Source organism: Candoia aspera, chromosome 1, assembly GCF_035149785.1.
Source record: "Candoia aspera isolate rCanAsp1 chromosome 1, rCanAsp1.hap2, whole genome shotgun sequence".
NCBI lineage: Eukaryota > Metazoa > Chordata > Lepidosauria > Squamata > Boidae > Candoia > Candoia aspera.
In genome coordinates this window covers 190,469,433-190,480,822 of record NC_086153.1, presented here as the reverse complement: position 1 = coordinate 190,480,822, position 11,390 = coordinate 190,469,433, and the positions used below count along the sequence as shown (strand labels likewise).

At 50.7% G+C, this 11,390-nt stretch overlaps 1 protein-coding gene across 1 annotated transcript; it reads right to left on the bottom strand.

Moving 5' to 3' along the window:
* Window positions 1-1,283: 1,283 nt before the first annotated feature.
* Window positions 1,284-5,674, bottom strand: EVX2 (even-skipped homeobox 2). The gene is made up of 3 exons (XM_063292061.1): window positions 5,248-5,674; window positions 3,606-3,856; window positions 1,284-1,958 (listed from the first exon to the last, which is right to left on the bottom strand). The coding sequence occupies exons 1-3, from the start codon at window positions 5,672-5,674 to the stop codon at window positions 1,284-1,286; spliced, it is 1,353 nt and encodes a 450-aa protein (XP_063148131.1).
* Window positions 5,675-11,390: the final 5,716 nt, after the last annotated feature.

Below are 11,390 nucleotides of genomic sequence, written 5' to 3'. Positions count from 1 at the left end.
ACCGAGTCTCTTATCCGTCTCTTCTAATGACTTCCCTTAGCGGGTTGTTAGTACTTGACAGCAGGTCTCCGTGCGGGAAACTCCCCCCACCACTCTACATTCAAAGGAGGGTCCATCAGAGAACATGATTGGCAATTTTCGTCATAATCTGCACATTATTAGCATCAAAATTGACACCGCAGTAACACCGGTGGTTTTTGATGCGTCTCTCAAGTTCACGGAAAGTTGCAGGGGATTTGGGCTCTCTGTAAGCCAGAGCCGGGAGGAGGGGGGGGCGGGCTTAAATAAAGCAAGCACGATTATTCTCCCCCTCTTTGGGAGGACAGGGGAAGAATTTAACTTTTTTTTTTTAAGTAATGTGGAAGATCCGTTTTAGGATAGGATACATGCCAAGAAAGTTTCAAGTATTTCCCAGATAATGCAGAGTATGAGAGACTCGGGAAGCAACACCCCCCCCGTTTCCTCTTTTCTAAACTACCCTTCTGTTTGTCCCACTCTGCCTTTCTTTTATCAGCCCATCCAAGGCCACTTCCCTCGTTTGCCTTCGTTGGGGAGGCGTTTTTGGAGCCCCCCTCAAGGCCATACCAGCCGTCTCCAGGTCGTTGGGGAAAGATCAGAGCGGACAGTAAGTGTCGGTTTTTCTCCCCCCTTAAAACAACCCCTCCCGACTCCTTGAGCCGCAGACATCTCTGCGGTCGGTTCCTTCGGTGTTTGTTAGCTCCGTCCTCAACCAAATTCCTATAAAAGGTAGTGCTGGTTTTGCTTCAGGACAAAAAATAAAATAAAACGAAGGAGGAGGGTATAAACATTAAGCTTCCCAAAACCACGTTTTGGATGATTAAACAATAAGGTAAACAAAACAAAAGAACCGAACCCACGGCTTAACTCGGACAAATCCAAGCAGTTCCCATTGCCATCAGCAGGGGGCGCAGAGCCAGGCTCTCCGGAGACTGGAAGGAAAGTAAATGGCTGGAAGAGATCGCTTCTTTCTACACACAGCCCTCCCACTGAGAAAGAGGGAGGGGTTATTCGTTTTGGTCTACCGGGGCCCAAATCCATCCATTAAACTTTTGCGGCGGCAGCGGCAGCAGCAGCAGCTCCTCTCCCTTTTTGGATTCCATATTAAACCGGGGCCGTAATACCCAGAATCGTAACAACAGCGCTAGAAAAACCTGCTAGAGCTCCAGGTGTGGCCCTCCCTTCCCTCCTTGTACCCAACGGTTCGCTCCTGGCCCGGGCCACCCCGGCACAACAGCGCCCTGGAGGCCGCCGGGGGTGGCTGGTTATCTGGTCAAGGGAGCCTCCTCCCGCTGGTCCGGGGAGGGGACCGCGGTCTTGCTGAGCACGGCCGCCGAGTAAGGCAGGAAGCTGCTCTCCGAGCGCTGCGAAGCGGCCGCCGCTGCTCCCGCCGCGGTGCAGGAGAAATCCGAGCTCGAGGCGCGCGAGCCCAGGGCGGCCGCCGCCGCCGCCGCCGATTGGCTGCTGTGGCAGCTGAGGCAGGAGCAAGGGGCGGAGCCGGTGGGAGGAGCTGAGGAGGCGGCCGCCGCCGCCGCCGCGGCCGCCGCCGCCGCCGCTGCAGAAGCTGCGGCGCTGCTGTTGAGCCCCGCGGCGGCGGCGGCGGCGGGCGACTGGTAGAGGCCCGGGTGCCTGAAGCTGCACAGCAGCTCTGGGCGGGAGTAAGGGTGCGAGAGAGCGCGGAAAGTGTCCAGCGGGCGGATGGAGGTGGCGAAGGGCGAGGCGGCTGCTCCGGAGGCTGCGGCCGCCGCCGCCGCCGCCGCCGTCACCCCGACGTGCGGGTAGTAGTGCAGGGGCACGTGGGAATGGAAGGGGTAGGGCAGGCTCCCCGTGGCTGCCGCGTGGGTCATCATGTAAGTGTAGAAGCTGGGGTCCGCCGGGTGGGGCCAGGACATGGCCAGTCTCTGCCGCTTGTCCTTCATCCGCCGGTTCTGGAACCACACCTGAGAGGGAGGAAGCGGAGTCGCGCAGTGAGTCAGGATGATCGAGAGGGGACGGCTGCCTGAAACGGCAACATAGCCAAAGCAGCAGCAGCAGCCCCCGTCCGTCCTCGCCCGCAGGGTCGGCGTGGGTGGTTGTTTTTTTTTAGATTTTTTATCCCTCCTGTATTATTTTTATAAATAACTCGAGGCGGCGAACATACCAAATACTCCTTCCTCCTCCTCTTCTCCCCACAACAGCAACCCTGTGAGGTGAGTTGGGCTGAGAGAGAGTGACTGGCCCAAGGTCACCCAGCCGGCTTTCATGCCTAAAGCGGGACTAGAACTCACAAGACTCCTCACAAGCTCCGCCACCATTTCGCATCCGGTCCTCGCTGGGACCGAATTCAGCTTCAGCCTGAAATAGCTTCCTGAAAACAGTTCCCCTCAGCTGGCGCCTCCGAGAACCAAAAAGAAACTGTCTGCATTTTAATCCGGAATAAACCCAGGATCCTTCCATAAGATTCTGGCTTCTCCTTTTCGCATTTTATTTGGACAATCACTGCTAGTATAGGTTGGCAAAGAAACAACCTTGTTTTAAAATAAAGGTACACACACATTCTCAAAAATCTATCTTAAAGGTTATCTGGAATTGTTCTTCTGTTTTATTCTAAACTGGCACTTCAAGTCTAATCCAATTGATTATTATTAATTTAGTTTAGTTTCTGTCCATGACAGGTAAGCATCTACAGAAGGAGATTATCACTAGTACCAAATTTTCAGAAGGTGAAACTGCTGTAAGACTAAGTTTGTGCTGAAATTGTAAAAAGAAAAAAATCAAAGAGGATTTGAGCTGGGGCATCCTTTATAAGAAAACGCATTATACTTTTGACTGTCATTTTATCTCAGTCCCCTTTGCAATTATTTAGTAAAGGGAATAATTCAACACAATGCTTTTCTGAAGAGAGTTAGGCTGAAGGCATGAATCCTGTTCCGCAAGTTTAAAAATCCAAAGACAGTTTTAATACCACAAGACTATTGATACTGTTCTCTTGGCTTTTTATCTACTGTTTTTATTTGTAGGGCCAATCTATAATTTTTTGAGAAAGTTGCAGGAGGCCTCATCGCTTAGCATCCTCTTTCTCTTGAAGGGAAGAGAAATACCCACAGGGAAAAACAACAACAACGAAAAATACAGCAATGGAAGAAGTAAAATGTGTATATTCAGTTCTAGAGTGACTTAGTTAATTATCCAATTCCTTTCTGGTTCTTTTATTTTTATTATTGTTATTTCATTCACTCTTTTTTGCTTTTCTTTCTTTTTCTTTTCTGTGTATCTAATATGTGAAAAACAATAACGTAAGACGAACAAAATAAAATCCGAAAATCTACTCTATGGAAGGAGGGGGTTCTTAAAATAGCAAAGCAATCAGCTTTTACTTTATATATCTGAGGCCTTTTTACATTAATCAGAGTCCTTCCTCCTGAGGAAGCAGGCGCTGGAGAGGACATTTTTCAGTCAGGCTGAAACAGGTCGGCAGCCCGGGGAGCCACACACGGAAGAGACAGCTCAAGCCCTCAAATGAGCCGCCAGCCACCCTACCCTACCCTTCCCTCCTCGCCTGGCCCGGCCCGGCCCAGGTCTCGCGAGTCCCGCTTCCCTGGCAATACCTTTATGGTGGTCTCGGGGAGGTTGAGCGCCGCGGCCAGCTCACACCTTCTAGGCCGGGAGACGTAGTTCTCGCGGTAGAACTCCTTTTCCAGCCGGGCGATCTGCTCCCGGGTGAACGCGGTGCGGTACCTCCTCACTTGATCGGCCCCGGAGCTGGAGGTACCGAGGGCGCTCCCGCTGTGCAAGCTGCTCAGGGTGGATCCTGAGGACGAGCTGGTGGTGCTCGGGGTGGAGCTGCTCTCCGAATAGCCTTCCAGACAAAAAGCAACAAAAGAAAGACGCGTTTATTGTCCCGGAGAGGCGACGCCTGGCCAGGCGGATTTCAGCCCCTGCAATCCACACTCCCCCGATAATTAATGCTAACTGTCAAGGATACAAATTGCCGGCGTTAGCCGAATCAATAGAAAGTTTCTACTTTTTTCTTTTGTTTGAAATTAAATGAAAAGACATCAGGAAAATTAAGCATCCTTTAAAAACAAAAACGGTCTATTGATAAAAGATTCCACTCTACCTAAAAAAAAATTATTTGATGGGAAAAGTTAGATCCATCTTTGTAAGACGCCTACAGCTTATCTTTTCTGAGGCCCATCACTCGATTTTTTTCCTTACTTTTCGTTCACTTTTTCTGAGGCATACAAAAGAATGATAAATAGAAAGCCTTGCCCAATTTGGATTGCAAACGAATGCCCTCTTAAGAGGTCTTTCCAAAAAGATTCCATGTTCCCGCAGCCTCTGAGGATACTAATTGTGCAACTTGGCTCCGATAGAACGTGTTTCTTCTGATGCTTTAAAATTAAGTTGTTAGGCGAGTTTCTGAGATAACAATGCATTATTTCCACTCAAAGTTAACAGCGCTGAGTAGGTCGCGCAGGAGAGGGGAAAGGCAGAAAGCAAGTATAGGAGATAGGCATTTTTAAAAAAATGTTCTGTTTTCAATGAAAACACGGAACAGAAAATCGGGCATATATACAGATAATTTACTTAAAGGACACCTCGAGCTGCGCTCTGCAGAAACGGAACTACAGGAATGACAACAACAGGCTCTAACTGCGATCTCGGAGGTGACCCGTATAAGCACCCCTTTCTAAATGCACTTTCTCAAAATTCGGCAAAAAGCTCTTGTTTACACTTGCGAAATCGGGGACAGATTGTTAAACATCGCGGCAAATAAGTGACCCTCTGATTTCCGGGTAAACCCTGTAGACTCCGTAGACGATCTACCGAAAGACCCTCAGATGCTGGGATATGCTGTGTAATGAGTACAAACACGCTTTCACCCCTGTCGTGAGCTGCACACTTTGACACAGAGAATCCAAAGTACAGATGCCACCCGCGATTCGCTTAGTGCGGACAATGTCTACAATCACACAACTCTATAACCTTCTGCTTCAGATTCCTTGAGGTGCTGTCGGGCGTATGTACCTATGAACCTTCAGTAGAGCTCCGAATTAGGTGCCCTCGTATTTAATCCCTTGCTTTACGGGTTGTCCTCTGTAACGGGGGAAAGGGGGTAAGTAAAAGAACAAAATAGTATAGGGTTCAATCCTGCTGCGCCTGGATTCCCCCGCCCCCCGCCCCAATCCTTGCCCCGCTAAAAGCCGGCTTTGGGGTGGGACGGGGAGCGTGAGAGAGGAGTGGTACCTTTGTTATTGCTTTCCTTCAGCTGGGAGGAGGTCAGGCTGGTCGGCGAGCGAAGCGCGGAGCAGCCTACCTCCACGTCGCTGTTCATCTCTGCCTCCGCGGCCACTTCTGAGTAATGGCCAATTTTCTTCCGGCTTTCGGCAGGAGGCAGTTCTGCGGCGACGGCGCTTTCGCTGTTCTGGTGCTGAAGGCTGAATAAAGTGTCGATCTCGAATTTGCCTTTGGCGGCGGGGAGGTCCCCGATAGAGCTGTGCAGAGAAGCGGAAGTTAGTCTCGGGCTGAGCCGGCCGCCGTGTGGCGAGTTTTCCAGGGCCTCCAGGACCGCGTTCCCAGCCGCCTCGGTCAGATTCGCCAGTCTTTTGCCAGCAGTGGGGCTGTGCAGCCCCCTTTCCATCAGAATCATCTCTTTTCTTATTCTTTCCATCATCTCAGCTCCCCCCACACTGAAAAAATTGTATGTGAGTATGTGTGTGAGTGTGCGTGCCTGTGTGGCCGTGGTGTGTGAGTGAGTGAGAGAGAGAGAGAGAGAGAGAGAGAGAGAGATAAATATATGGTTGGTCCTTCTAATGATCAGCTCGCTGCAACAAGGGCCAATTCGCTTTCAGGTCAGAAGAATATTTCTAAATATTATTACTTCTTTTGGAAGGAGGAATAAAAAGAAGAAAAGAAGAAGAGGAGGAGGAGGAGGAGGAGGAGGAGGAGGAGGAGGAGGAGGAGGAGGAGGAGGAGGAGGAGGGAGCGAGATGTAAAAACTAAGGGAATGACTGGTCAAAATGACCTATACATCCTTTCTAGCCCCGAAATGTCATTCATCACAGAAAAGGAGCGCTCGTCATTAAGGTACGAATGACGCTGGTCGAATAATCATTTATTGTAACAGGTTTATAAGCAAATAAATACAAGATCCTGTCAGCGGATAATGAAGGCGGCTTCAGAGCAGACAAATAGATCCAACAAGGGAGGCGGAAAGACCAGGACTGGAGAGAAGGAGGAGGAGGAGGAGGAAGAGGAGGAGGAGGCAGAGAGGAGTCCTCGTCCTGCGCTCGATCAGATCCTGAACGGGTTGCTGAGATTTGGCCTCTGGGGTGAAATTGGCAGCCTGATTAATAAAATGAACTGAGCAACATTTCCCCCTTCATTTAGGTGAATCATTATGCTCTGATTCCAGCCCCCACTTTCACCCCCACCCCATATGCTTTTGTGTGTGAGAGAGAGAGAGCGTGAGCGTGTGTGTGTGTGAACGCGCCCGCGTGAGTGTGTGCCCGGCTTTTTAGCTCCTAAGGGCGCCGCTTCTTTTTCGTTTTTTTCCTCCAGCAGCAATACAGGCTAAGCGGCGGGGACAGATTGTGATTCCTGCGAAAGGGGGTTTGGAGACAACCTGGGAGAAGAAAAGCTGCCCAAGGGAGAGGGGGAGGCGGAGATTGTCTCTCCCCCACCCACCTCCCCGCTGCCTTTTGACCCTCTTCCCCGGTTTCCTTAAGAAAGCAAAAGCGGGCTTTCCTGGAAGAAACGGACTCGCCCGGGCCGCCGGCCGCGAATCCTCCCCTTCTTCAGACTTCCATACTCCCTCGGCAGATATTCACCTATCAGACCGGCCGCAACAGGCGCAACCCCCCAGCCCTGGAACGGCTCCATTAAGCGTCATCTCAGAGGGTTCCCTACGTTTCCTTAGCGCGCCCACCAACCTTTTTTTTTCCTTTCGAAGTTTTTCTGACAGAGGACGTGTCTATCATCCTGTCTAATGACGGGAGTCTGCTTAAAGTGTTCCCTTTGCCTTGGGCACAACATCCTTTCACTGAGGGTGGGGGGGGGGGGAGAGTTCCAACGAGTCTTCCAAACGCGATTTAAATCACTAGAGAAGTATGTGGGTCTGTTTAGATGCAGCTGTGGCGGGGAGGGAAGCTTTCGTTCATTCATTCCTTTATCTCCTGCCTAGACCTCTCTTCAATCTCGCCTCCCCTTTCAATCGAAACAGGTTGCTTGCTTAAAATATCAATTTCTTGTCTTTGGTAAAGGCCTCGATTCCCAAGTCTCAAAGGTTCCCACTACGGGCAAAGATTGTGACTCACCTGGAGATCAACTCCTCTCTTTCCGGGCCGCCTCCGCCCACCCCCACCCCCACCCCCCCCACGCCAATCGCGAAGTTACCTGAGCCAGAGTTTGCTCATCAGTTTCTCTTTCCCGGTTCCCGCGCGCGCTCTCTCTCCAATCTCAGATTCCGCCGAAGAACCAAGCCCTCCCAGCGCCGCAAGGGGACCGGGAATGGGGCGGAGGGGAGGGGGTGAAATTGAGAGAGAGAGAGAGAGAGCTCTCCGCCGGCCTTCCTGTCGGAAACGCTCCCTTCGGCGAGAACTTTGATTGCAATCGCGACGCCCAGGGCGAGCGCTTAAGCTCCGCTAACGCTCTTGTCATTAGCATCCCAGGAGCGCCTCTCGGGGGCCACGCGGACGGCCCAGACTTGCCAGCCCAGAGAGGCCTGCTTGCTAACATACAGCCTCCCCCTGGGAAACAGCTTAAGGTGCTGAGCCGCCCCGGGACTGCCCGAGCGCCGCTTCTAACCCTCGCCCCTGGGTTTCCCTTTCCAAGCGATAAAGCCTCGCTGCTGATTTCAAAACCGACACATTTGTAGGCTCCAGGCTTAAAATGGAGCGCGTGTCCGTCCACTAGAAGGATTTCGACCGGAGAGAGTTAAGCAGCCTGTGGCTTAAACTGGTAGGGCGCGAATGCCGCTCCTCCAGACGCCAATGTGCCCTTCGGCTCCCTCTTTCCTTTCCTTGGGGGGGGGGGTAAAAAAATTCGGGGCACGTGACTCAGGTGGGACGCTAGCTGGCAAATTCGGGAACAGACCACCTGGCTTTGGAAGAAAGGCGGCCCCTGAGTTCTAAGCCGAACTTCATTTAATTGAAAAGGAACCCTAAAACGCCCCTGAAATTTTTTGTGAAGAAATCGTTCCTCTCCAAACCAAAAAGATGAGCTGAGTTGTATAATTCCTCCCAAATCCTTGAGCTCTGAAAACTTCCGAGGACAAATAAGAGCAGACACCTTGCTACGTACATAGCTCGGAAGGAACCAAACTAGCCTGCGGATTTCTCCCCAGGGGAAGGGTTTCGACTTCACCTTCAAGGTCCCTAAGAGGCTGCTGAGCCTAACATCCCCTTCCGCCTTTAATTAAGGGGCGTCCTGAGTTCTTCCCAATGGGAACTTCGTTGCAATAGCAGCCGAAGGCTGGGCTCATCTGGAAACCGGAAGGGCTGGGAAGGGCAAAAAGCTGGAAACAAAAGCTCCTCCGGTTGTCTGAACGCCATTTCAGAAGCGGGTTTCCCTAATACTGTGAATCATCCGTTGTATTAAAATGTCCCGTTCTTCTGCTCCCCCGGCCCTCCTTTGGGAAACGATCGATACACACCAGCACAGAATATACGCAGGAAAATACATACACAGGTATGGAGAATTAACCAGCTGGTGGACAAAGTCCTCTTCTGAGCCTTGATTAAGAAAGGAAGAAAAGCAACCCAAGCTGCTTTTCCATATCCTGACAGGGCCGTTCGCGAATTTGAACTGCGCACCCCCCTGCTGTCCCATTCTCTCTTTCGAAGGTGATTCTGTTTACTCGGATCCGCGGCAATTCCGCGAAACGGAGCGTTTTTTAAACTCCTTCCGAGTCGCCACGAGGCCTCGTGACAGGTTGACCCTCAAAACCCACGCAGAGTAAGGGGGATTTCTGCAAGGCGCAGCTGTTAACACCCCACCCCACCCCGACACAAACACCGAACTGAAGACGACAGAACGGAACGACGTAGGAGTCTCTGCGGTCCCCTTGCCTCAGAGCACCTGGGCGAGTTTCAGCCCAGACTGCAGCGTGGGGGACCTCTCATAAAAATAGGAAGCGGATGTCTGCGGGCGCTTTTCTTGCTGGCCTTTGGCGCCCCCCTCCGTTTTCTGGAAGGCTTAAACCGGCCAGGAGTCTTTTTTTTTTCCCTAATCCAGTCTACCGCCCCCGTCGCATCTTCTGAACATCCGCAGATACAGACGCTCATTTACAAGCAACGCCTCACCCCAGATCAGAATTCAGAAGACCGCGTTGCCGCCGGCCTTCTTTTCAGCGATACTTCCCAACAGAAGAAGTGGGGTATCAGGTACTACTCACGTTTGCCAGTCCCCCTTCTCCTTCATTCGCACGATTCAGAATTTAGTGGGACTCACTTCTCAGGAAACCATGCATAGCGGTTGCGCTGTAAGTGGGTGCTGGGTAGTATCTCAATGCCCTCTAGTTAATTATCCACCCCTTCCCCAAATAGATGCATACATTTTTTAAAAAGTTCTCAGAAACTCCGTAATTGAAATCTTACATTTCTAGTCACTTTGTTTTAACGACTTTTCAGAACTATTCTTCGTTTAGGAAACAGTTCCTATGGGGGTGTAAAAGCTGTGTGTACTTATGTACGTATGCATGTATGTGTACGTACATATATATTCTTCTCATTCGAAAGCACATTGGCAAGAGGGAATCTTAGGGGACAAAATACAGAAATCGTACTTTTGTTCTGGCGGTGTTGTTGAAAGGAATTGTACCTAGCTGCCACTGAATTTTTAATCCCACAGCCCTTCGTGTATGGGTACCGCCCCGCCCCCCCCCCCCGCCCCCCCCGCCCCCCGCCTTTTCCCACGGAGCCTTCAGACACCAACGAAGAGGCTGTCCTGTTTGAGGTTTTTTTTGTGCCGACAGTCTTACCCACCTCCATTGAAATGGAACACATGTTTCAAGTGGACCTAAATCTCCACCAGCTTTTAGAGGCTCAAAGTGCTCCTAGGCAGAAGGTTGAATAAATATTTGTTTCCCAGCTTTACGGGTTCTTTGAGGTGAACTGCGGAGCATTTCTGCTAAGACAGGTAATAAACAATGGCGTCCTCTCCCAAGCTCCATGAAGACGCTCGTCCTAAAGTCCCGGCGGTGTTTACATCTGTCTAGACCCCTGAGTGCCAGAAGTTACACTGGGATGAACTTGGTTTCACCGCGGGTGTCGGCGAGAACAAGAAGGGTCAAAGGGAGGGTTAACTTGCTCGTGTTGCTCTCTGGGTTGGAAGGAGGGCCGGGAGCTCCCTCTCGCACACACACACAAAGACTCTCTTATACACACACACACACACGCACACACGCAGAGAGCGAGCCAGCCAGCCAGCCAGCCAGCAGCCGGCAGCAAAAGAAAAAAACCCCATTACTTTCTGGTTGGAGAGCGGCATCCAGAGCTCATGGGAATGTTAATATTCATCCCACCTCTCTGGAAACATTTTCATTCCTGTTCCAAACAACATTCATTAGGTTCACTCTTATTTCTCGACGAGTGAGTGCGTTCAAAGGGAGAACCACGCAAGGGGGCAATAAATGCAGTAAAGCTGGTGCAGAGTTATTCGGATTCCTGGCAAATATTAGTTAAAACATTGAACATGTTAACATCATTTTTAATAACTGTAAACAAATAAGGCCATCTAACTCTATATCTGCTTATAGAAACCAATACACAGAGAGAGAGAGAGAGAGAGAGAGAGAATTGTTTTAATTAATCACACTGTTGTCATTGTGGTCGTTATCATCATCATCAAAAGCCATCCCAATAAGCACATTTTAAACATGGTCGGAGGAGAAGACCTTCCCCTGCTCTCCTCTCTCTTGCACTGCACTGCACCTGGCACTGAAGGCCTTGCCTAGTCGGGCAAGGAAACGTCTGCAAGGAAACAAGCGAGCTCAGAGAGCACCCAGGACTCCACCCTCGTCTCTCTCTCTTTCGCCCTCTGGAAACAGTTTTCTTCATACCGCCTCCCCATCCACTTCGTGTGTTCGATGGAGAAGCTCTGTTGCCTAAATCCAAACAGCCCAACGTAAAGCAGATCCAATGAACGACAGGAAGGGTCACATGACACCCGCTTTTCCCAGCAGGTCACTTGTAAGCAAATGCCCAAGACAGTTAGTTGCACAGATTTGAGAGGAAGTTCAATGGCATCTTATTTCCTTTGATGCTTGGCCTCTTTCCTTAGAGATGTAAATCATTTCGAGATTCCTGGGTGGTTTGCCTCTTCTGTCCTGACATTCGCAAATGACCCGCTGGGAGATCGGTTTATTTTTCTCAGAACTTTCTCTCTCCTTT

Excerpts from the sequence above, each read along its gene's own strand:
- EVX2 (XM_063292061.1), bottom strand. The coding sequence starts at position 5,674 with ATGATGGAAAGAATAAGAAAAGAGATGATTCTGATGGAAAGGGGGCTG. Across the intron at positions 3,857-5,247 it reads GAAGGAAAGCAATAACAAAG|GCTATTCGGAGAGCAGCTCC; the intron begins GTACCACTCCTC and ends TTTGTCTGGAAG. Across the intron at positions 1,959-3,605 it reads TCCCCGAGACCACCATAAAG|GTGTGGTTCCAGAACCGGCG; the intron begins GTATTGCCAGGG and ends CCTCCCTCTCAG.